At 40.4% G+C, this 24,585-nt stretch overlaps 1 protein-coding gene across 4 annotated transcripts in view; it reads left to right on the forward strand.

The window, feature by feature from the left end:
- Positions 1-291: 291 nt before the first annotated feature.
- ZNF713 (zinc finger protein 713) overlaps positions 292-24,585 on the forward strand; it is a 30,050-nt gene continuing 5,756 nt past the window's right edge. For 3 of the 4 annotated variants that reach the window (XR_011076867.1, XR_011076868.1, XM_068565436.1), the window contains exons 1-5: positions 292-461; positions 9,867-10,294; positions 10,891-10,976; positions 22,407-22,533; positions 22,861-22,953. Coding sequence is in view for 1 of the 4 variants with exons in the window: in XM_068565436.1 (XP_068421537.1) it covers positions 10,893-10,976; positions 22,407-22,533; positions 22,861-22,953 (304 nt within the window). In the remaining 3 variants the exon portion in view is untranslated. Of the gene's footprint in view, positions 462-9,866; positions 10,295-10,890; positions 10,977-18,746; positions 19,043-22,406; positions 22,534-22,860; positions 22,954-24,585 lie in introns of all 4 variants that reach the window. The other variant, XR_011076869.1, reaches the window with a different exon arrangement.

The raw sequence follows: 24,585 nt of genomic DNA on the forward strand, positions 1-24,585 counted from the left end.
GTGTGGTCACCTAGGGGACCGAGCAGTGACCCACGCGGGAGCTTCTGATTGGCAGGGGCTATGAGGGGTCCTCGGCCCTCTCAGAAGGCGCAGTTCTGCGAGTGCCGGGAGCGGGAGGTCCGGGCACCCGGGGTCAGCGCGGCCCTGGTGAGAAGCAGACCCGTAAAAGCGGGTGGGAGTTCCGAGCCCTGCATATGGGAAGCGGTCGGCCCTGGGCGCCGCCGGCGCATGCGTATCGCAGAGCCGAAGCCAGCGCGGCGTGGCCGCCATTGCTTGGAGGCTTTCGTCAGAGCCCGGCTGGCGCCGGCGGCTGGTCCAGCCCCAGGGGCCTCGTCACTGGGCGTCATTGGCTCAGGCATCAGGGCCCTCATCACCCTCTCCCGCCTGGGTCCGGACGGGCGGCGGCGGTGTCGTCGTCAGGGGGCGGAGCCGCCCTGGGCGCCCTTTGTCTGTGGAGGCGGGTGAGTGCGGCCCCCGCGGGCCGGGCGGCGGGCGAGGGGGAAGGGCGGGCGGCAGCCCGGGGGTCCCGGGTCGCGGACGCCGCCCCTCCGGTCGACTCGGAACCCCCCCCCCAGCGGCGCCCGTAGGCTTCTTGGACACCCTGTGCCCCTTTGATAGGAAGGCCTCCCCATTCCAAGATTACAAACCTATTTTCCTCTAATATCTTGTGCAATTTATTTTGGTATAGGCGTGGGTGGGTATCATTTTTGGAAAGTTTTCCCCATTTAAAGAGTATTAAAACATTCACCTTTACTTTCTTGTAATACTTTTAAAGGATTTTTTAAATAGCTTTTTTTTTTTTTACATTTTAACCTACTGGGTATTAATTTTGTGATAACGTGTTAGATACGAATATGCCTTTTTCCTCGGTGGTCTTGCCATCTTCTATTTTCCCACTGAATTGAAGTGACGCTTTTATTCTATTCTACAGGCGTGTGTACACTCGGATCTGTTTCTAGGCTGTTTCACGGCCCTCACAGTTTCTGCACTGATACCATTTTGTTTTAATATGTGGCAGAGCAGATCCCCCTAATTGTGTCTTTTGACATAATGAGCTTTCTGTGTCTTTTAGTTATTTTGAATTGTGGGAAATGTAAAAGATACAAAAGTTACCATTTTCTAAGAGACAGAGTTGACCATGGCACTTAGTAGGTGCTCTTATTAAATGGAGAATTTGTTGAAAGTCACTCTATTGCTGAAAACTTTTATATGCTTCCCTGCTGCCATCAGGATAATGTTTTAGTTTCTTAGCAGTGCCCTCAAAGCCCTTTATGACCTTAATATTGCATACTGCTTGGCCTTCCACCCTTGCACTTTATGCTGTAGCCCTACCAAACCACCCAAACAGGACACAAAACCCTCTGGGGAAAATTCATTAATTTAATGATATCAAAAGTTAAAGTTTTTGTATTTGAAATGAACAAAGGGCTAAAAATTAGAGATATGAAGAAAATATTTGCAACATGTGTTAGAGAAAGTGTCCATAATATGTAAAGAGACTTGTTGAAAAAAGAAAAGAGAAAAAAGAAAAGTGGGCAAAGGATATGCACAGGTAATTTATAGAAGATACAGGAAACCAATGAAGAAAGTGCTTAACTTCATAAGTAACCATAGAATGCAAATGAAGACATATTTTTCACCCACTGGACTGGCAAAATATAAAAATATTGGTGATACAAAGTATTGAGGAAAGTGCAGGGGGGAAGGGCACCGGTTGTACAGTTGAGGAAGTATTTTGGGTGGCAATTTGACTGCATTTACCAAAATGTTAAATGAGCTCACTCTGTGGTTCAGAAATTCTATTCTAAGATCTGTCCTGCAGAAATACTTGCACAGGTGCACAGGGAAGTATGTACAAAGATGTTTATTGCAATATTGTTTGTAATTTGAGAAATAGGTACAGCTTAAATGTTCACTCTGGATATGGTTAAACATATTGTGATAGACCCATACAGTGGAATATTGTGCTGCTATAAAATAGAATAAGATAGTTTATTATGTAGTTTATTGTGAAGTTAACACACAAAGAAAGATCTCTAAGACATTTAGTGAATAAAGGATGTTGCAGAACAATGAATATAGTATGGTGTGCATTATGTTAAGTATGTATGTGGTTATATTATGTATGTTCATAAATACACAGAAAAGGATGCAAACTAGGTGACTGACAATGAGTTACCTCCAGGGAGGGAAGCAGAGTAGAAAAGAAGTTGAAAGGCACACATACTTTACTCTGTGTACACCCATGTTTTGCATACTCATGTTTTTATGTAGAATGTGTAAAAAAAAAAAAAACCTTGTTAACGTGTATAATCTGTGTAAGGAAAACAAAACAAAACAAAAACCCTCACACACACTTAGAACCTATACAGAGAGAAAAAAACCCCCAGGTTTTATAAGGTAAAATTTTTAAATATTAGCTCTTTTTAGAAAGCAGCAAAAATTAAAGACAGATGATAAAATGAAGACTATATTTGTTATCTATGTTATGACAAGGGAGTTGCTGGTTACTATCTGTGTTCAGAGGTCCCCAACACCATACTCAAGTTCAGTGATGTTCTAGAAGTACTCACGGAACTCAGCAAAACTGTTATACTCCCAGTAAGATGAGTATTACAGTGAAAGGATGCAGATTAAAATCAGCAATGAAAAAAAAGCATGTAAGGCAGGGTCCAGGAGAGACCAGGTGCAAGCTTCCAGTTGTCCTCTCTCAATGGACTTGTGCAAGTAGTTCTTAATTCTCCGGGCAATGATGTGTGGCCATATGTATGCAGTACTGCCAACCAGGAAAGCTCATTCAAACCTTGGTGTCCAGAGTATTTATTGGAAGTTGGTCATATAAGCATGGCTGACCATCCATTTTGCTGACCTCCAGTCTCCAGCTCCTCCAGTGGGCAAGCTGATACCACATGGCCCAAGGTTCCCACCATAAATCCCATTGTTAGCATAAACTTTTTGACCTGTCCCAAGGCCTCAGGTAAACAGAGACACTCTTAACAGACAGGATGTTTCAGGGGCTTATAGGTTATCTACCAGGAGCCAGGCCAGAGTCAAACCTTTCCTTGGAATATGCAGAGTTTGGACCATTCAGACCTGCTCATTTAATCCTTTATTGCAGACTATGTAATAAAGGACTCTGACAAATCAATAAGAAAAAGACAATATGGTAGAAAAGTGGATAATTGACACAAAAGGGTAATTTATAAAAGAAAAAATATAAAAGTTAAAAATGGTAAAAGTCCTACCTTACATGTTATCTAAGAATTGCATATTAAAGCAGCAGTTAAATACTATTTGTGTATTAGATTTAAAAACGATAATAACTAACATTGGTTAATGGTCACTATCATATATTGATGAATATATAAAATGATACACCTTCCTGAACACCTTTTGCCTTCCTTTTTACCCAGCAGTTCCTCTGCTAGGAATTTATCCTAAGGAAATAGTCAGGCAAAATTATGCCAAAACTGTATAATGTTTGCTGTTGTCTGTAACAGCAGAGAAAGAAGGAGAGAGAGAGGCCTAAATGTCTATTAATAATAAACTTGTTAAATAAACTTTAGGTATCGCATGCAATGGAATATACTATGAGCCTATTTTTTTAATGAATATTTAGATTTTTGTTTTCTACCATGAAGTGATGTATACAATATTATCAATTAAAATCCAGGTTTCAAAAAAGAAATAACATGCCATATTATAATGTGCATGAGTGTGTGTGTGTGTTTGTGAAGGAAAAGCCTGAAAGGCTATATCCCAAAAAAGTAATTGGTTATCTCTGGGTGATGACATTATAGGTGATTTTTTTTCTGCTTTTCTGTATTTACTAAAATTTTCATTTTAATATGTGTCAGAAAATAAAGTGAAGGTGTTTCCACAGTAGAGAAGGGGTGTGGAGAAAGATCTCTCTGGCTGCAGTGTGAAGAAAATGTTGGACTAAAGTCAAGGACCAGTTAGATGGGTGTGGCAGTAATCAAAGTGAGAGATGATACCTGAATAAAGGTAGTGGAAGTGAAGATGGAACACTCACTACGTGTTTAAGGAGGGAAATTTACCAGGATTTGACGTTTGATTGGGGAATGAGACTAAGGGAAAGAAAGAGAGGTCAGGAATGGCACTCAGGTTTCAGGTTTGGTAGCGCTATTCATTGAGACAGGGAATATGATAGAGTAAGAATAATATGTAAAATATATAAATACTGCTAACTAAGTGCTAATATGATCTAAATATTTACAAATATTTAATCCCTTAAGCCTCACAACAAACCCACGAGGTAGGTGGGGATGTCCAGTAAGAGTGTATGTGGTTATATAGCTCAAAAAAGATGATCAATGAAACCGTAGCAATGGGGGAACCACCTGAGAGTAAATAGACTACATTCAGCCCTTTGTGTTTTCGGCTTCCATATTTATATATTCAACCAACTGCAGATGGAAAATATTTGGGGAAAAAATTCCAGAAAGTTCCAAATAGCAAAACTTGAATTTGCCATGTGCAGGCAACTGTTTATGTAGCATTTATACTGTATTAGGTGTTATAAGTAATGTCATCTAGAGATGATTTAAAGTATTCAGGAGGATATGTATAGTTTATATATAAATACTACATAGCATATTATATAAAGCATTTGAGCATCCTCAGATTTTGGTATCTGCAGTGGATTCTGGAACCAGTCCCCCAGGGATACCAGGGGACGGCTGTAAAAATAGAAGAGAATGAATACAAACACTAACAAATAAACATAACTGTAGTACAAATGAATGACATAACCTCACTGAAGGAAGTGGCAAAGAAAAGAACTGACCTAAGTAACTTTAGGAATCACTATCTTGACTGGATACTCTAAGGTTAAAGACAAAGAGAACTCTACATAAATGCTGTAATCAAGCTAGTAAATGTGTTTCTCACAAGGGTATGAGTTAGTAATTCTGAAACTACTTTGTGTGTATACCAGAATTGAACAAATAAGTAAATATATTGTAGATAATGAGAGCCAACAATTTTTCACTGTTGGAAGAAAGAAGTTACCAATGAGAAAAGGAAGAAGACCAAAATGAGCCCTGTGGTATCAGATTGGAATCAGAGGTGTCAGTGTGAACTCATGGTATTTAATATATAGACAAACACAATAGAAGTATGTATATGTATGGTTGATATGCATACATATATACTTCGTAGCTCAGTCTCCTGGAGGGCCTAGAAGCAATGATACACCAGTAGCAAGCAGCACACCTGGTACCCAGATTTTTGTGTCTAAACACTTCTCCAATCAATGGAACCAGGGCTCTTTGGAGAAGTGGCTGATTCCAGGGATGGTCAGGGAAAATACAAGAGCCTAGAACATCTTATGGTGCCAGGAAGTGTTCAAAATAGCTGAGCTAGTCAGAATAACAGAGGAGCCTCCTAATGGCCAAAGCTGGAACAGTTTGTATAATAAAATAATAATGTTTTGTATTTTAACTCATAGAATAAAACAAATATCCATAAATCCATACAGATATAAATAAATTAGAGCCAAGGAACAGCTTTTCCTTATGGAAAAATTCCAGTTAATAATTAGTAGGAAAGAGGGAAATAGAGAAATCACCATTAAGCAAACACCATATTAATAATTGTTGCAGTGGAGAAACCTGGTAAACACCACCTTAACCAGGTGATAATGGTCAACGTTACCATTCATAAGACATATCTACATCATAAACCCATTCATATTATGCACTAAGAAAGACACAACATCACTTCTGTATTATTCTTGCTAAAAATCTTAACTTCATTCCAACCCTGAGAAAACATCAGACAAACCCAAATTGAGGGACATTCTACAAAATAATTCATTAGTACTCTTCAAAAGTATCAAGCTCATGAAAGACAGAAAACCTGGGGAGCTGTTACAGATTGGAGGAGACTCAGGAAAAATAAAAACTAAATGTTGGGCTTCCCTGGTGGTGCAGTAGTTGAGAGTCTGCCTGCCAATGCAGGCGACACGGGTTCGAGCCCTGGTCTGGGAAGATCCCACATGCCGCGGAGCAACTAGGCCCGTGAGCCACAACTACTGAGCCTGCGCGTCTGGAGCCTGTGCCCCGCAACAAGAGAGGCCGCGATAGTGAGAGGCCCGCGCACTGCGATGAAGAGTGGCCCCCGCTCGCCGCAACTAGAGAAAGCCCTCGCACAGAAACGAAGACCCAACACAGCCAAAAATAAATAAATTAATAAATAAATTAATTAAAATATTAAAAAAACAAAAAAACTAAATGCCATGTGGGATCCTGGATCAGAGAATATTAGTGGAAAAACTGGTGAAATTTGAATAATTTGAATTAATAATATTGTTAAATTCTTGGTATTGATCATTGTACCATGGTTATGTAAAATATTAATATTAGGACAAGTAGGGTAAATGGTATTTAAGAACTGTGTACTACTTTTGCAGCTTTACTGTAAGTCTAAAATTGGTTCAAAATAGAAAGTTAAAAAATAGAAGAACAAACACCAGAACCCTTTCATTTACTCATTTAGCAAATATTTGATACATATCTACTATGAATCACATACCGGGCCTTGAAATTAGAATAGTTAAGCAAGACAGAACAGATTCCTGCCTTCATGGAGGTTAACATCACACAGTAGTGAGATATAAATAAAGATGGATAACCGTACAATAATTACAACAATAAAAAGTGCTACCTAAGGAAGGAAGGTGTGAACAAGGGGGCCTCACTTGGTCCGTGATGTCAAAATCTTACTTGATTTAAGCTGAGACCTGAAGGAAGCATAGGTATTGCTAGAGGAGGAGGTGGGGTTGGATCCCACACATGACACATTTAAACACCTAAAAGCAGGATGCTGTGTATGAACCCTCAAAAAGCAAACAGCAGAGTGGCTTGAGAGGGAACAGGAAGCAGGTCGTAGGTTTCTTTATGGCTGTGTACTCCAGCCTAAGGAAGCTGCTGAAGAATTTCAAGTGAGGAACTGATACAGTCAGGTTAAAATCTTTTAAAGATCCCTTTACTTCAAGTGTGGAGAGAGCGAGAGTAGATTTTGGAAAATCATAAGGAACAACAATATGTGAATGGTAGGCAGAGGAAAAGGGATTAGAACATAGCCCACTGAAGTAAAGTGAGACGCAGCTGTCAGCAGTACCAGATACCATCAGAGCTCAAGAAAGCAAGAAGTAATGAGGTCCACTGCATGAACTACAAAAGAGAGTTTGGTATTCTTGACCAGAGCAATTTCAGGGGAGTGCTGATGGCAGAACAGAAGCAAGATTACAGAGAATTGAAAAATAAATGGGTAATGAGGAAGTAGAGACAAGTATCGACAATGCTTTGAAGAGTTATGGCCTTGAATAAAGAAAGAATGGTAGTTGCAAAGGGGTGTAAAAACCAGTGAAAAATTTTAATGTTGGGAGAGACATTAAATGATTTTAAATGATGATAGGAAGGAGTCAATAAAAGTGAAAGATAAAGTTGAAGATCTAGGAATGAGAAGATAGGTGCTAGATTCGTGCCTGTAGGGAGGCTGGAGAGAACGGACTGATTCCAGGGAAGAAATACTTTGTAATGCAAATTCTTGGGCCAATAATATCTCCAGAGGTGCTATTTCATGAGATCTAGGATAGGACCAGTGAGTCTGCTTTTCAACAAATACCGTGATTCAAGTGATCTTCAGACCACACTTTGATAAACACTGCTCTTTTGTCTATTTTCCCTCGATCTATTAAACCACTACTCCTGCCTTCATTTTCTTCCCCATCTAGTCTAGAACCTAGGTCTCCCGATTCACAGTCTAGTGTTGTGTAAGGTAAGAAAGATTTCAGAAGTGGTTCGGCCCTAGAAGTGGGTGACTGAAGTAGAATGATGGTGAAAATCATTGGGATTGAGGGTGTGAAGGAAACGAAAGGCTCTGATAGTTGTTCTGAGTTCTTGCTTGCATCAGAATCACTTGTGGGGCATTTAAAAAATATGTGGATGCCAGAATTCTTCTCAACAGATTCTGATTTAGTAGCTCTTGGGTAGAGCCTTGCCATATATATATATATATATATATATATATATATATATATATATATATATATATATATATATATATATATATATATATATATATATATATATATGCATCTGGCCCTATATATATGCATCTGTTGTGTCATTTTAAATCTGGGCTGAGTCTAATGCACAGCCCAGATTGAGAACCACGGCATAGGTTTTCTATGGGCAGTGAAGTTCACTCAGATTTTTGGAAGAGCTTGGGGTGAAAATGAAAACTGTTAAGCCAGAATCATTCTTCCTCTGAATTGACTATAATTCTAGTAGTCTTTAAGCAGTCAAGGGAATTCGTTACTTTCCCAGCCATCATGGTTACTTGTTTGAAAAAGACTGGCAATTCTGCAGTCTCTTTCTCTGGAAAGCTCCACCCGTTTGTTGTATGAGGAATTGCACAGTTTGTGGGTCGGGAGTGGTTCTCTTTTTTTGTTCTTTCCAATATAGGAATTAAAAGGGAAATTATGAAAAGAAAGGGATCAGATTTTTTTTAAAGGAAAAGGGAGAAAACAAGTAGCAAAAAGGACTCCAGTGTATACTAGAAAGAGCCCAGGGCTGAATCAGAAGACCTAAGTGTTCTAGAACCAGCTCTTTCACTTAGCTCTGTGATTAGAGCTTCATTAAGCCAAGAACTCATTAAACTCAGAATCCTTCATTAAACCAAGGAACTGAGAACTAAATCAGCATTTCCAAAGGTGTATTTTAAGGAACCCTAGTCCCATCAGATGCCATAAAAAGTATTCTCAGGGGACTTCCCTGGTGGCGCAGTGGTTGAGACTCTGCACTCCCAATGCAGGGGGCGGGGGTTCAATCTCTGGTCAGGGAACTAGATCCCATATGCATGCCGCAACTTAGAGTTCGCATGCCACAACTAAGGAGCCCACGAACTGCAACTAAGGAGCCCACCTGCCACAACTAGGACAGCGCAACCAAATAAATAAGTAAATATTTTTTTAAAAAAGTATTCTCAAACTAGCTATATTTGTATACAATGTGTAATATATTTGAAGTGTTCCTCATTGCCTTGGGTTCACACATATAAAGGAGAAACCCTGTCCACTGACATGGTTAGTGCTGTTTTTGTTGTTGTGAATAAATGGTTTTCAGGTGATTGGGTTTGAAACCTCAGGACATCCTCGTAGATTCTACCTGACTCTTCAGACCATAGGACTTTTTTAGAGCTTTTGCTTGGTAAAATAAGGACCTGGTTCTTAAAGTGCTTTTAAATTACTCTTGAAAGGTCTGCCCCTTAGTCAACTGGTTATAAAATGTTAGAATCGTGCCATGTCTTGGCTTGAATGGCTTCCTTATCTAACAGGGCCACTCCATTGGAACTGCAGTTTTCCCTTTTTCTCAGAAATGACTTCATTCTTCATTTCTATCAATAGTTTTTGAGAAAAGTTTTTCAGGTCAACTTTTGTGAGCAGAGAACAAATGTATTCTCTCATGATTATTAGCAGATCAGTACATTTCACTCTGTTGTTGGTATTGGTGAAACACCTGTTTTTTCTTCTTTCTGAGGAGAAGACAACTCTATCTGAAAGTCTTCCTCTGGGCAAGGACCACATGTTTTCTGTTCTGAGAAGAAGGTGGGAGAGGACTGAGGCTAAGTTTGTTGTAGTTGATGCATCTGTACATCTCTGCTCTTTGTAATCTGAGGAATTCTAAAAATGCTTTTTGTTTGTTTTAAAGAATTCCACATCCTACGGTGCTCTATCTTTATGAATGAATAGTTTGTATGTCTCTTTATAGACTCCCTAGGTCCCTAGGCGACTGACACTGCTGGATTTCTTCTGCTGACTCTGGTGCATCTCATTACAGGTGCTCAACCTGAAACTGCTCAACCAGGAGGCAGATTTGAATATCATAGTGAAGTCTGTACATGAAGGATTGATGCCTTTAGGGAAAAAAACAAATGTAATAGCCACTTTCAGGAACCTCTGCATCTCAACTCTGCATGAACAAGGCAAGATTCTGAGAGTGGCTGCTCCTGGGAAGCAGAAGTCATTCTCATGGATATCCACTGGCTCCTGACCCTCTCATGAGTTGAGGCACCTTTAATACCTGGGAGTGGCTGTTTCCTATAAGGCGCTGGGAAAAATCAGCCTTCAGGGACTGACAAGGATACTGAAGCTGCTAGTACTGGTGTATCTCCTGACTGTCATGCTAGAAGAGAACAAGGCTTTGGGGACATTACAACTTAAGAACTGCAAAGAGGTGTAGTCATCCTGGTGGAGGACTGAATCCAGGTACTCAAAAAGGAAAGCGAACATTCTGAAAAATAAAAGAGTGAAATCTCATTTCTATATTAGAAGGGTCATCTTAAAGAGAGTAGAGGAGATGTCTGGAGTTTGAGGTTAGGGATGAGTTTATCCCCTTAAAGGGTAAGAATAGGCCCTTAACATATGTTCTCTGCATCACCTCATCTCAGTGGTTCTCATTTCCCACTTAGAATCACTTGGAGACTTCAGAATTTAAAATGCTGTTGCCCAGGATCACTCTAGACCATTAAATCCAAATCTCTGGGAATAGGGGCTAAGCATTGGCATCTTTTTAAAATTCCCCAAATGTGTAGCTAGGGCTGAAAACCAGTGAGCACCTTTGAGCTTCCCATATGCCGCAACAAGTGGAGTTATACTACAGAGGAGAGAAAGTCCTGCATTATGTTCCTCAATGTGATAGAGGAACAAGAATGTCACAGTTAAGTCACCCAGCCTTTAGGCTTATGTCTTAGAGGGCTTCTCTCTAAACCATTTGCCATCCTAATCCAAAACAAAAGGCCCAAGATTTAGGTTCAGCCTTAATGTCATACGTTGACAAGATTCTTCTTTTCTCTTTTTCCCAGTAATGCCTTCTCAGAATGCTGTACTTTCCCAGGAGGGAAACATGGAGAAGGAAATGAATGTTGGATCACAGATACAGCGGTCTCAGGTAAGTTCAGTTTTACTCTCCTCTGAAGTGCTATTATAGTTCTCAGAATGCGGGCACTTTTATTTTTCAATTTTCAGAAGTACTAAGCCCCCAAAATCCAGAGCACTTGAGACTCTTGTGACAGATGCTGATCTCTACGGGATGTTTCCAACTCTCCTTATGTGCCCCTTTATAGCTCTTCTCTCCTTCAGCACTTTTACCAGATCATGGACTCATGTCTGAGCTAGATGTTGTAAAGGTAACACAAGAAGCCATAGACTGTGTTTTAATCACCCTTCCCTTAAATAGCTCACTAGAATTCAAACAACACTTGCCACTGTGTCTGCAAACAATGAATGATGCCCAAGTCACTGTGACTGCTTGAAGGTAACAGGACTGTTAATGTACCTGAGAACATCTGTTGCCACAAGTTAATATTTATCAAGAATCTGTTGTATCTCTTCCAAAACCTGTTTAAACCTGTTGTTACAATTTGATTAAGTATGATGTAAATCTCTATGTGGTATAAGTATGATAAGTTGTTTCTATGAAAACTAGTTGAATGCTTTGGAAAGACTCAGTAAATGCCAGTCACCTTTTAAAATATTGCTGTCAAATTAGGTGTGAGCAAAACTGTAAAACATTGAAGGAAAATCCTAAAAATCTCAGAGGGTTCTACACCAGTATTATTTCCTAAGAGTCATTTGCTTGTTCTGATTTAATGAAACAGGAAGTGATACATTTTGGATATGGGCCCTCAATCATTAAAATCATTCTCATATCAAAAGACAAGGGAATAAATGTACACTTATGTATTTTAAATTTAAATGTTTAAATCTTTGAGATATTGTTTATGGATCTCCACTTTAACCAGCTGGTACATACCAGATACCAGTCTTGATTGCTTCAGAAAGGAGGACTTCTGTTGTTCCATGTTGTTATGAGATAATCATTATCCACAGGTAGCAAACTCATTGGAGGAGATTTTTTAAAGCCTACACCACACAATTAATATTCAGAAAAGTGTAATGTTGGGTTCTTCTCTGAATGCCAAAGACAACAAATACAGCAGGTGCTCAGAGAAGAGAGAAGTCCAGTTAAGACTGGAGTGGTGGGGGCTTCCCTGGTGGCTCAGTGGTTAAGAATCCGCCTGCCAGTGCAGGGGACATGGGTTCGAGCCCTGGTCCGGGAAGATCCCACATGCTGCGGAGCAGCTAAGCCCATGTGCCACAACGACTGAGCCTGCGCTGTAGAGCCCACGTGCCACAACTACTGAAGCCCGCATGCCTAGAGCCTGTGCTCCGCAACAAGAGAAGCCACTGCAATGAGAAGCCCACACACCGCAACGAAGAGTAGCCCCCGCTCGCTGCAACTAGAGAAAGCCCGCGCGCAGCAATGAAGACCCAACGCAGCCATAAATAAGTAAATAAATAAATAAGACTGGAGGGGACCAGGACTTCCCTGGTGGTCCAGTGGTAAAGAATCTGCCTTCCAATGCAGGGGGCGCAGGTTCAGTCCCTGGTCAGGGAACTAAGATCCCACATGCCGCAGGGCAACTAAGCCCACGCACCACAATTACTGAGCCCCCAGGTGCCTCAACTAGAGAGCCCGCGTACCGCAAACTACAGAGCCCCTGCGCCCTGGAGTCCATGTGCCACAACTAGAGGAAGAAAACCTGCACGCCACAACTAGAGAGAAGCCCGCGTGCCGCAATGAAGAGCCTACGCACCACAACTAAGACCTGACGCAGCCAAAAAAAATTTAAAAAAGAAAAGAAAGGGAAAAATAAGAATAGAGGGGCGAGGGAAGACTTCATGAGGAAAGGAGAGTTTGAACTTGTGCTGATATGAGGTAGTATTTGGACATTAGAGAAGACAGGAAATAGAACTTGAGCAAGAGCAGGGACCATAAGGAGACCGTCTGCCGAGCTTTAGCATTTATTCGGTATCAGTGCTTTGGGTTGCAAGGAATAGATTCACTCAGTTTACTCTTAATTGTAAGGCTCCCCACAGACAGGGATAGAAAGATATTGAGAACTAAGGTAGCGTATCTGCTTCTTGGCATTCTAGCCAGAGGAGTTTGCTTTAATTTTCCAGAACCATTTACTTTGTTCAGAAGAAAGATGATTCATTCATTCAACAAGTATTTTTTGAGCAGTTGCTATGTGCCAGAAATTGTGCTTGGCATCAGAACCACATCAGTGAGCAAAACAGACATGGTCCTAAACCCAAGTTGTTTAGCAGAGACAGACATTCAGCAGATGTACTAAGGAATTGCAAATTGAGATGTTTATTATACATAATAAGAATAAGGCGTTGTGAATATGCATTAGGGAATCAGGGAAGAACTTTCTGGGGAAGCAAAATTTAAGGTGGGATGTGAAGGAGAATATAGGAGTTATAAAAAGTAAGTAGACCATCTCTACAATCTCATAGCAACATCTGTTCACAGGTTGCAACCCAATTGAACTGCTGTATACCTGGGCACCAGGGCACTGGAAAGAATAAGAAATTTGTATCTGCTTATATTTACACAAAGAAACTCTAGAAGAATACATAAAATACTGATAATAGCGATTATCTGTGGGAATGGAGGTGGGGACCAGGTCAATTGTACCAGGAATGTGAGACCTTTTTTAAACCGTATAAATACACCTGTTCAAAAATATTTTAGGGCTTCCCTGCTGGCGCAGGGGTTAAGAATCCGCCTGCCAATGCAGGGGACAGGGGTTTGAGCCCTGGTCCGGGAAGATCCCACATGCCGCAGAGCAGCTAAGCCCATGCACCACAACTACTGAGCCTGCGCTCTAGAGCCCGCATGCCACAACTACTGAGCCCACGTGCCACAACTACTGAAGTCTGCGTGCCTAGCTAGAGCCCATGCTCCGCAACAAGAGAAGCCACCACAGTGAGAAGCCCACGCACCGCAACGAAGAGTAGTCTCTGCTCGCTGCAACTAGAGAAAGCCCGCGTGCAGCAATGAAGACCCAATGCAGCCATAAATAAATAAATAAATAAGTAAAATTTATTAAAAAAAATTTTTTTAACTATAAACAGTGTACCAGAGAAAACTAAATTGGACATAATGAAGCTTGATGACAGCTTCTGAGGTCAATAAAAAAGCAGATTTGGAAAAAAAAAAGTAAGTGGAAAAGAGCATTTTAGGCATGTGCCAAACATCATGTACAAAAACTATGGGTATATTTGAGAAGTCAAAAGAAGGCCACTGTTGTTGGAGTGGACGGAGAGGGGGACTTGGAATAAACTTGGAGAAGTATGCAGGGGCTACGTATACAGGGCTTTATGACCATGATAAGAAGTTCAGTTTTTATTCTAAGTGCAGTGGAAAGCCTTTGAGAGAATTTAAGCAAGGTAGTAACATAATAAGTAACTGAATTCTACTTTAAACATCACCCTGGTGCATGCTAGATAGTAAGTTCATTTGTGAAAGGCAAGAAAGGAAAGGGGAGAGATCCCTTAGGAAGCTATTGCAGTATTCTAGATGATAGAAAGTAATACCTTAAAATTAGAAGATGGAGAAAAATAGGTGGACTTGAGTGCTTTGCTCTGGGAAACAGCAGAGATTAGTGAGAGGGATAAAGACAAAGGAAGAAAAAAGATGACTTCAAAAAATGTAGCCCACGTAGAGAATGGACTTGAGGACACGGGGAGGGGGAAGGGTAAGCTGGGACGAAGTGAGAGAGTGGCATGGACATATACACACTACCAAATGTAAAATAGATAGCTAGTGGGAAGCAGCCGCATAGCACAGGGAGATCAGCTCAGTGCTTTGTGAACACCTAGAGGGGTGGGATAGGGAGGGTGGGAGGGAGACGCAAGAGGGAGGAGATATGGGGATATATGTATGTGTATAGCTGATTCACTTTGTTATAAAGCAGAAACTAACACACCATTGTAAAGCAATTATACTCCAATAAAGATGTTAAAAAAAAAAAAGATGTAGCCCAGGAAATAGCAGGGTAATGGTAGATCAGACCATGTCACTCCTGTTCTCAAAACGCATGGCTCCCATTTCACTCAGAGTAAAAGCCAAAGTCCTTATGATGTCCTAAACAGTCCTGCACAATCCGGACCTGTTACCTCTCTGACTTTATCGTTTACTTCTCCCCCTTGCTCATTCCACTCTAGCTACCCTGGCCTCATTCATCGTCCTTGATCATGCCACACACACTCTTACCTTTGTACTGTTAACTTTTCAAGTCTTTTCTCCATTGTCACCTCTTCAATGATATCTTTCCTGACCACCTTATATAAAATTGCAACTGCCTCACCTCCACATTCTCAAACCCTCTTCCTCTACTCTTCTTTTATCTTCTAACACACTATGTAATTTACCTAGTTATCATGTTTATCGTCTACTTCCTCTGCTAGAGTTTCATAAAGGAAGAGAATTTTAGTCTCTTGTTCACTAGTATATCTCAAGCACTATAGTTGGCACGTAGGAAGCACTGAATAAATATCTGTTGAACAAATAGGAATTTAGCATATAATATAGGTCACATCTCAAACCAGTGGTGAAAAGATGGGTTATTCAATAATTGATGGTATTTCTGTGGAGCCACCTGGAAAAAGGTAAAGTTGAATCCATACCCCATACTTTACATCAGAATAGTCTTCAAACTGATCAAATATTTAAATGTGAAAAATTAAGCCATAGAAGTTACACAAGAATAAAATGGGAGAATTCCTTTATAGCGTTCACTGAGTAAAGACTTTCTAATTACAACTGAGAATCCAGAAGCCATAAAAGAAAAAATGGATGGGTTCAGCTCTTTAAAAATACCCAAAAATCTGTATGAGAAAAGAAAACTGTAAGCAAAGTAAAAAGACATGTCAAATTCGGAAAAATATTTTTGCTACTCAAATTGTAGTGGGGTAATCTTTCTAATAATAATAGTAGTCTTTCTAATAATAATAAAACACTCCTCTAAATCAGGTAAGAGATTAGGAGTCCAATTGAAAAAATGTACAAACAACATAAAAAGACAATTCACAGGAAAGAAAATTCAAATGCATCTTAAACACAGGAAAAATGTTCATCTGTACTCATAACAAGAGGAAATTTAAATTAAAACTAGAGAAAGCTTGACATTTTATCACCAAGCTTTGTATTTCCTACGGGGTTGATATTTTCCACAAGCTTGATAACGTACTCTCTTGGCAAAACTTTGGGAAAACAGACACTCTCTTACATTGCTAATGTGAGTGTGTGGCAGATTGCATTTCCAGAAAAATGACCAAATATCTGCCATCCAAAATGCTTTCTATACAATGACTTTGACATTCATCCCATCAAGAGACATCGAGGTCAGTGTTCCCTCCATTGAATCTGTGCGAGCTTGTGACCGGTAGAAGTGAAACTATGTGACTTTCAAGGCAGGTCATAAGAGGCAGTAAGACTTCCGCTTCATTCTCTCATGATGCTTGGTCTAAATCCAGCCACCTTGCCACACACACACACACAAATCCAAACAGCTCATGGAGAAACCTACATGAAGAGGAACCAAGGCCCACAGACCTGGCTGAGCTCTCAGTGAGAGCCAGTACCAACTTGCCAGCCATGTGAGTGAGCCATCTTGAAAGTAGACTCTCCAAACCACAGTCAAGCCCTCCCAGCTGATGCCATGTAGATCAGAGGCAAGCTGTCCCCACTAAGTTATGCCCAGATTACAGATTTGTGAGCAAAATCAATGATAGTTGCTGTTTTAATCCCCCAAGTTTTGAGGTGGTTTATTATGCGGAGATAGATAAATAACTGGTACAGATTTTGTTACCTGGAAGTGGTGTGCTACCAAAACAAACATAGAACATGTGGCATCGGCTTTGCAGCAGAGCCAGTTGAACAAAGGGCAGAAGATGGAAAGGAAAAGGTTATTAGTAGAATCATAATGGCCTCAAGGAGAGTTAGTGGAGGCCTATGGGACCTTTCACAGGGCTTAAAGGATAATAAGGAAAATCTTACTATGAGCTGGAGGAAAGGGGAAGCTTGAAGAAGGAATTTTGGTCAACACTGTCACCTCCAGTAACAAGGAAAATAGGAAATATACTTAATGGACTCAATGATCTATTTAAGGAGATTTACAGGTAGAAGATTGAAAGTGCCAACTGTTAGCTTCTGGCTGCCTAAAGTAAAATGCTAGAGGAAAAATAAGATAAAAAAAGAAATATACAGGAACCAGACATGAAAATATGCTCAACATTGCTAATCATCAGTGAAATGCAAATCAAAACCACAATGAGATATCACCTCACACTTGTCAGAATGGCTGTCATCAAAAAGAACACAAATAACAAATTTTTGCGAGGATGTGGAGAAAAGGGAACCCTCATACAATGTTGGTGGGAATGTAAGTTGGTGCAGCCACTGTGGAAAACAGTATGGAGGTCTCTCAAAAAACTAAAAATAGAACTACCACATGACCCGGCAATTCCACTCCTGGGTATATATCCAAAAAAATCTAAAACACTAATTTGAAAAGATACATGCACCCCAATGATCAGAGTGGCATTTACAATTGCCAAGATGTGGAAGCAACCTCAGTGTCCATCAACAGATGAATGGATAAACATGTGGTATATATATATATTTATACACGTATATATATATATATATATATATATATGTATATATATATACACAACAAAATACTACTCAGTCATAAAAAGGAATGAAAGTTTACCATTTGCAGCAACATGGATGAACTTGGAGGGCATTATGCTAAATGACATAAGTCAGAGAAAGACAAATACTGTATGATATCACTTACGCGTGAAATCTAAAAAACACAACAAACTAGTGAATAAAACAAAAAAAGCTGACTTGCAGATATAGAGAACAAACTAGTGGGGAGAGGGAAGCAGAGAGGGGCAATACAATTGGTAGGGGATTAAGAGGTACAAGCTATTATGTATAAAATAAGCTACAAGGATATACAACACAGGGAATATAGCCAGTATTTTATAATAACTATAAATGGAGTATAACCTTTAAATTTGTGAATCACTATACTCTATACCTGTAACATATAATATTGTACATAAACAATATTTCAATTTTTAAAGTCTAAAAAATAAATATAAAGGAGCCAGGAATTACTGAGCTTGAAAAGAAAACTATTTGTCATTCACACCTCTCAACATGTGCCCAGCTCAGCTACATTTTAGAATTGCTATGAATTGCTGTGTACTTGAATGGGAGTGTCTCTAGTGGTTATTTCTATGCCTTTCCCACGACTTCGAGTTTGTGAAGGGTAGAGGGTGGGGCCAGATTACTATTTCTTTAGCTCACAGAAGGAAAAATAGGGAGAAAGCTTTCAAGGAACTGTACCTGAGGAACTGCGCTCAAAGATCCTCATCTGCATGTGGACCTGATATAGGTGACAAGGTCCTGGACTTCACACTGACGCTCTAACGGGATGAAACATGGGGGTCTTGAGGAAGATGAGTGTATTTTGCATGTGGGAGGGATGTGAATGTTTACATTCAGAGGGTAGACAGTAGCAGATTGTATTTTCTGAAAATGGCACAATTTCTCCCATTCAATAGGCTCCTCATGTACTATGATTTAAATACTCTTTCTATCAAGAGATGTGGGAGTGTGTTCCTTCCCCTTGGATCTGGGCAGGCCTGTGACTGTGGTGGAACTGAAGCTATGTGACTCTTTTTTTTTTAATTTTTATTGGAGTCTAGTTGATTTACAATGTTGTGTTAGTTTCTGCTGTACAGCAAAGTGAATCAGTTATACATATACATATATCACCTCTTTTTTTAGTGAAGCTATGTGACTCTTGAGGCTGGATGATGAAAGCTGGTTCTCTTGGGAGTTTTGCATTTGGGGTCCAGCTACCATGCCGTGAGGAAGCCCAAGCAGCCTGTGGAGAGGCCCGTATGGAGAGAACCTGAGGCCCCTGGTTGAGCTCACAGCTGACAGCCAGCACCAACTTGCCAGCCACATGAATGAGCCTCTTAAAAGTGAATCCTACAGCCCAAAGTTGAGCCGCCCCAGCTGAAACAAAGTGGAACAAAGATGAGCTAGTCTCACTGAGTCCTGCGCATGTTACAGATTCTGTGAGCAAAATAAATGATTGTTGTTGTTTTGAGCCACTAAATTTGGGGGTGGTTTGTTATACAGCAATAGATAATTACAGAACTGATACAACCCCTGTGGAGGTCAGTTTGACAATATATATCAAAATTGCAGATTCATACACTCTTTTGGATTCTAGAGATAGACTTACATGCAATTGCAGAATAATATACATAAAAGATAATTCATTACAGCATGATTTGTAGTAGCAAGAGAGTAGAAAGCAGCTAAAATGTCTGTTAATAGACTAGTTAAATAAATTGTGGAACATTCACACTGTCCCATCCAGTTATAAAAAAGAATGAGGAAGATATCTATGAATTGATGTGGAGGGATTTCCAGGATAAGCTGTTCAGTGGAAAAATATCAAAGTGCAAAAGAGTATCTGTAAAATACTACTTTTGTGTAAGAAAGAAGAGGAAATAAAAATATGCACATAGGGACTTCCCTGGTTGCGCAGTGGATAAACTCCACACTCCCAATGCAGGGGGCCCAGGTTTGATCCCTGGTCAGGCAACTCGATCCCACATGCATGCTGCAACTAAGAGTTTGTGTGCCACAACTAAGGAGCCCACCTGCTGCAACTAAGACCTGGCGCAAACAAATATTTTTAAAATATGCATATAAATCTATTTGCTTGTTTGAGCAAAAAGAGACATTGGAAGGGTAAACTTGAGTCTAATGAGTTTGGTTACTTGTAGGGCTTATATGGGACTGGGGTGAAAAAGAGGGAGTGGAGTGGGGCGGTATGGGAGGAGGGCTTAAAATTGAATACAAACAGAAACAAGTGAACCAAACTGTACTTCAAATTACTGATATAACCACACTGAAAAGGAGTTAACTTTTGAACCTAAATAGTTATTTATACTATATGTCCTCAGGCTAAAAGCAAAACAGTTCTAAATAGTGAACTCTCATTTGTAGGCTTGTTTTGCACTGAGACATGTGTTAGCAATACTGAAACCACTTTCTTTACCTTCTAGGATTGAGCAAATAAGTAAATTCATTGTGCATAATAGGAGCCAGGTTTCTCATGGTCAGAGAAGGGAATTACAGATATGAAAAGAGAGAAGAATGGAATGAACCTTGCCATGTTGGATTAGAATTAGAGATGTCAGTGTGGACTCATGGGTTTTAATACATATAACTAAATACAGAATTGGGTATGGAGTTGTGTGTGTATACATACATTATTATGTATATTCCTCTCTTTCCCAGGTGCAACCCCTGAGAGGGCCTAGAAGCAGTAATACTCCAGTAGCATTGGACACATCTAGTGCCCAGATATTGGTGTCCAAGTGCCATTCTCCATTAAAAGTAACCAGACATAGCCACTCAGTATTTGACCAACAGAGCAGAACATGACAGACTGTGACCCTGTAGATCTTCTAGTGGGAAGCAGAGCTGCTCAGTATTTGACCATTAGAAGGAATCAGGGATCCTTTGAGAAATGGCTGAGTCCAGGTTTGGAGCAGGAAAAGCACAACATGAACCTTGAAAGAACATCTTTCTATCCCAAAAAGTAAAGTACTCAAAGAATGATAGGTACATTTCGAAAGAACAAAGAAGCCAGTTTGAAGGGGCTTCTTCTGGCTAAATCTAGGACCATCTGAACATTTTTAAAATAATGATAGTAAATGATTATAACTTATAGAATAAAATAAGTAAGTAAATCCACCTCATATAAATTAATGAATAAATAGGAAGGGAAACTGCTTCAGCACAGTAGAAAGCCAACTAATAATGTACAAAGAGTGTCGGCATTAGAAAAGCACCATGAAAATTACAGTTGGTTCAGGCAAGAATTATCAGTGAAAGCCAAAACGAGTGGGTGAAAGTTTGAGGCGGAACAAAGTATCTCCCCCACAAGAAACTTAGTAATTACAGGATTCAATAGTAATCTTCCAGGGGATATTACTGGTAGGTAACCACCTTAACCAAATTATCAAAGTTAACACTGCCAGTAATGAAACTAGTCAACAATGAGTACAATTCACTGAGAAGAACCCAGCATCGCTCCTGGACTGTTCCTGCCATAAATGCATAGTGTGAATCTACTCATGATGAGACATTAGACAAGCCCAAATTGAGGTTTATTCTACAAAATAACTAGCCTGTGCTTTCAAAATGTCAGTGTTAGGAAATACAAAGAAGGGCTGGGGAACTGTTGCAGATTAAAGGAGACAAAAGATACAAGACAAACAAAAATCTTGATTTTGGTTATAAAGGACATTATTAGGACATTTAGTGAAATCTGAATAAGTATATAGCTTAGACAACAGCACTGTATCGATGTTAATTTCCTGATTTTGATCATCCTACTGTTGTTACGTAAGAGAATTCCTTGTATTTAGGAAATAAACAAATTTTTTAGGGGTAAAGGGGCATCACCTCTGCAACTTACTCTTTTTTTTAATAGATTTATTTATTTTTATTTATTTATTTTTGGCCGCGTTGGGTCTTCGTTTCTGCTCGCAGGCTTTCTCTAGTTGCAGCGAGTGGGGGCTACTCTTCGTTGCGGTGCTCCAGCTTCTCATTGGGTGGCTTCTCTTGTTGCGGAGCACGGGCTTTAGTAGTTGTGGCACACAGGCTCAGTAGTTGTGGCTCATGGGCTCTAGAGCGCAGGCTCAGTTAGTTGTGGCGCACGGGCTTAGTTGCTCCACAGCATGTGGGATCTTCCCAGACCAGGGCTCAAACCCGTGTCCCCTGCATTGGCAGGCGGATTCTTAACCACTGCGCCACCAGGGAAGTCCCTCTGCAACTTACTCTTAAACAGTCCAGGAAAATTATAGAAAGAAAAAGGGAGAGGATGGGCTTTTTCTTTTACTGATCCCAACATGCATCACGTGCCTTCTACTCTCAACCTATTTGCCCTTGTTGCCTTTTTTTTTTTCTTTTTAAACACACTGGAATATTCTCTCTCCTCTTTTGTCTAAAGCTTAAAAATCTGTTAAGGATGTACACATGATCCACCAACTTGATACCTACTTTCACTATTTCAACATATCCTGAATTCTTTCAATTCTGAAATCTTAACAGCATGAATTTTCCATGTAGCTTTTTAATCGTTTAGATGATACGAGAGAGTTTCCTCTGCAGCAGGTTGTAAAAAGCCTAAAAGCAAGCATTATTTCATGCATGTTTTTATACCTGTCCTGAAAGGTGATAGAAGATAGAATTGTTGCTTCCAAAATTTTGACCTGGATTACTCAGAGCCCTGAAGACTTTCAGCACAACTGTTTAGGCATCCTAACCTTTGTCTACTGCAGCACCTTTGCCTCTTCCCCTAAGGGCCCCTGTAAAAAAAAGTTTTCTGGCTGAGCAAGGATGTACTTGGTGTTTCAGGAATCACTGACATTCCAGGACGTGGCTGTGGACTTCACCAGAGAGGAGTGGGACCAGCTATACCCTGCTCAGAAGAACCTCTACCGAGACGTGATGCTGGAGAACTATAGGAACCTGGTTGCACTGGGTAATGATGGCATCCCTGTAAGACTGGAACTCATTCTACATGGGTTTCTTTCCTTTAGTAGTGAAAACCTTCAAAGCTTTTGTGTATATAGTTCAGGCCAGGATGAAAGAATGCTAATCAGGTTTGGAGACAGAGACCTTTGTTTTTTGCTTTCTTCTCAGGTGAAAGGTCCTGATTTTGAGATGGGTAGCTTTAGTTTGCTGCCTCTGAAGCCTCCCCTTTCCAAATCCAGAGGCCCTAAAGATTAAACAGGTTGGAAATGAGTTCTGAGAGAGATTTTTGTTCCCAGTATAAAATTCTAAGATACACATTTTTTCCCATGAATAGGGCATCAACTTTATAAGCCAGAGGTGATCACTCAGTTGGAGCAGGAGGAGCAGTGGATGATGGAAACAGACAGCCCACCAGACACTCATCCAGGTGAGAAGCGAGCATTCGGGTATTTGCAACTCAGTGAAGGAAAATAGTCGCTTTTGAAATACTTAACTGAGTGTGTTACAAACATCTGCCTCTGGGATTTAAAGAGGCATGCTTCTTAAAAATTCAGTTCATATTTGACACTTTTCCAAAGTGGAAATGACTCTCTTACTTTTCTTCTGATTAAACAGATAATATATACTTATTATTTAAAAAACTTACACAACACAAATTTATTTTGAAGGTGTTAGTTTGAATGTCCATAAATACCTTGATGTTGCAAATCTCCACGAAGCATTTTCTTTCTCTTCTTTGTTCATACATCCTCTTGGTATTCTTTAAATCTTTTCCTTCTCCATATCAAAAATCCTCTGCCATTTTTACCCATTTTTCATTCTCTTTTTTTTCTTTTTATTATCAAACACATTAAACTTGTCTAAAACCCATAGCCTCAGTTTTAATTCTCTAGCTCACCTTTGTGATGTGACAAAGGTGTTCTACTGGTGTTACTAAAATTGTTTTCTTGGAGATTACCACTGACTTCCTTCCAGTCAAATCCAGTGACTAAAAAACCACAGTTATTGTCTCCTATGATTGTGTTGCATTTAACTGTGCTGACTTGACTTTCTTGAAAGTCCACTCTGGCTTGTGATACACACCATTCTTGCCTCTTCTGGCCTCTCCCCTGTCTCTCTACCTGCTCCTTTAAATACCCTCCCTCCCTCCTTATTCTTCTAAAGGCATATATTCTTATGGACTTGGTGTTCACTCTGTAGTATCGTGCTTTTAAGTGGCCTTTCTATGTTCATTTTCCCATTTCTAGCCTCAGTATTTCACCCACATTCTCTTCCCAAATTTTAGATTATATTTGTGTTTATGAATGTCATGCTATCATCTTTTTTTTTGGCTTCATTGGGTCTTCGTTGCTGCGCACGGGCTTTCTCTAGTTGCAGTGAGCGGGGGCTGCTCTTCGTTGCGGTGCATGGGCTTCTCATTGCGGTGGCTTCTCTTGTTGTGGAGCACGGGCTCTAGGCGCGTGGGCTTCAGTAGTTGAGGCTCACGGGCTCAGTAGTTGTGGCTCGCAGGCTCTAGAGCACAGGCTTCAGTAGTTGTGGTGCATGGGCTTAGTTGCTCTGTGGCATGTGGGATCTTCCCGGACCAGGGCTCGAACCTGTGTCCCCTGCATTGGCAGGCGGATTCTTAACCACTGCGCCACCAGGGAAGCCCCCGTATAATGCTTGATGAGGGTGTTCATCCTTAGTAGTGACCACCCTCCTCTTAAGGGCAGTTGCAGTCATGTCTACAAACATAGGGGCTTGGGTTAGGTGAGGAGCTGGAGCAGAGACTAGAGTTTGTTTTTCAAAACTGCTTTAAAGTCCAAGATAATCATTGTCTCCATCTGGAGTCTAGACCCTGTCCCCTGGCGTCTTGCCGGGTGGCAACCCTTTGGTTGAAGATCTGATGTGCCTTGAGGGTGTCTACCATGGGGGAGCAGTACTTGTACATTTCATGCACTATCACTCCTCCTGGTATGTTGATCAGGCTGCCCTGTTTCCAGGGATAAATGAAAGTTCTGGAAGATAGGCCTTAGGCAGTGAATGCCCTGAAATCTGCTCCTAGGCTGTAGGAGCCTAG

The sequence above is a fragment of the Eschrichtius robustus genome, chromosome 16 (genome assembly GCF_028021215.1).
Source record: "Eschrichtius robustus isolate mEscRob2 chromosome 16, mEscRob2.pri, whole genome shotgun sequence".
Lineage (NCBI taxonomy): Eukaryota > Metazoa > Chordata > Mammalia > Artiodactyla > Eschrichtiidae > Eschrichtius > Eschrichtius robustus.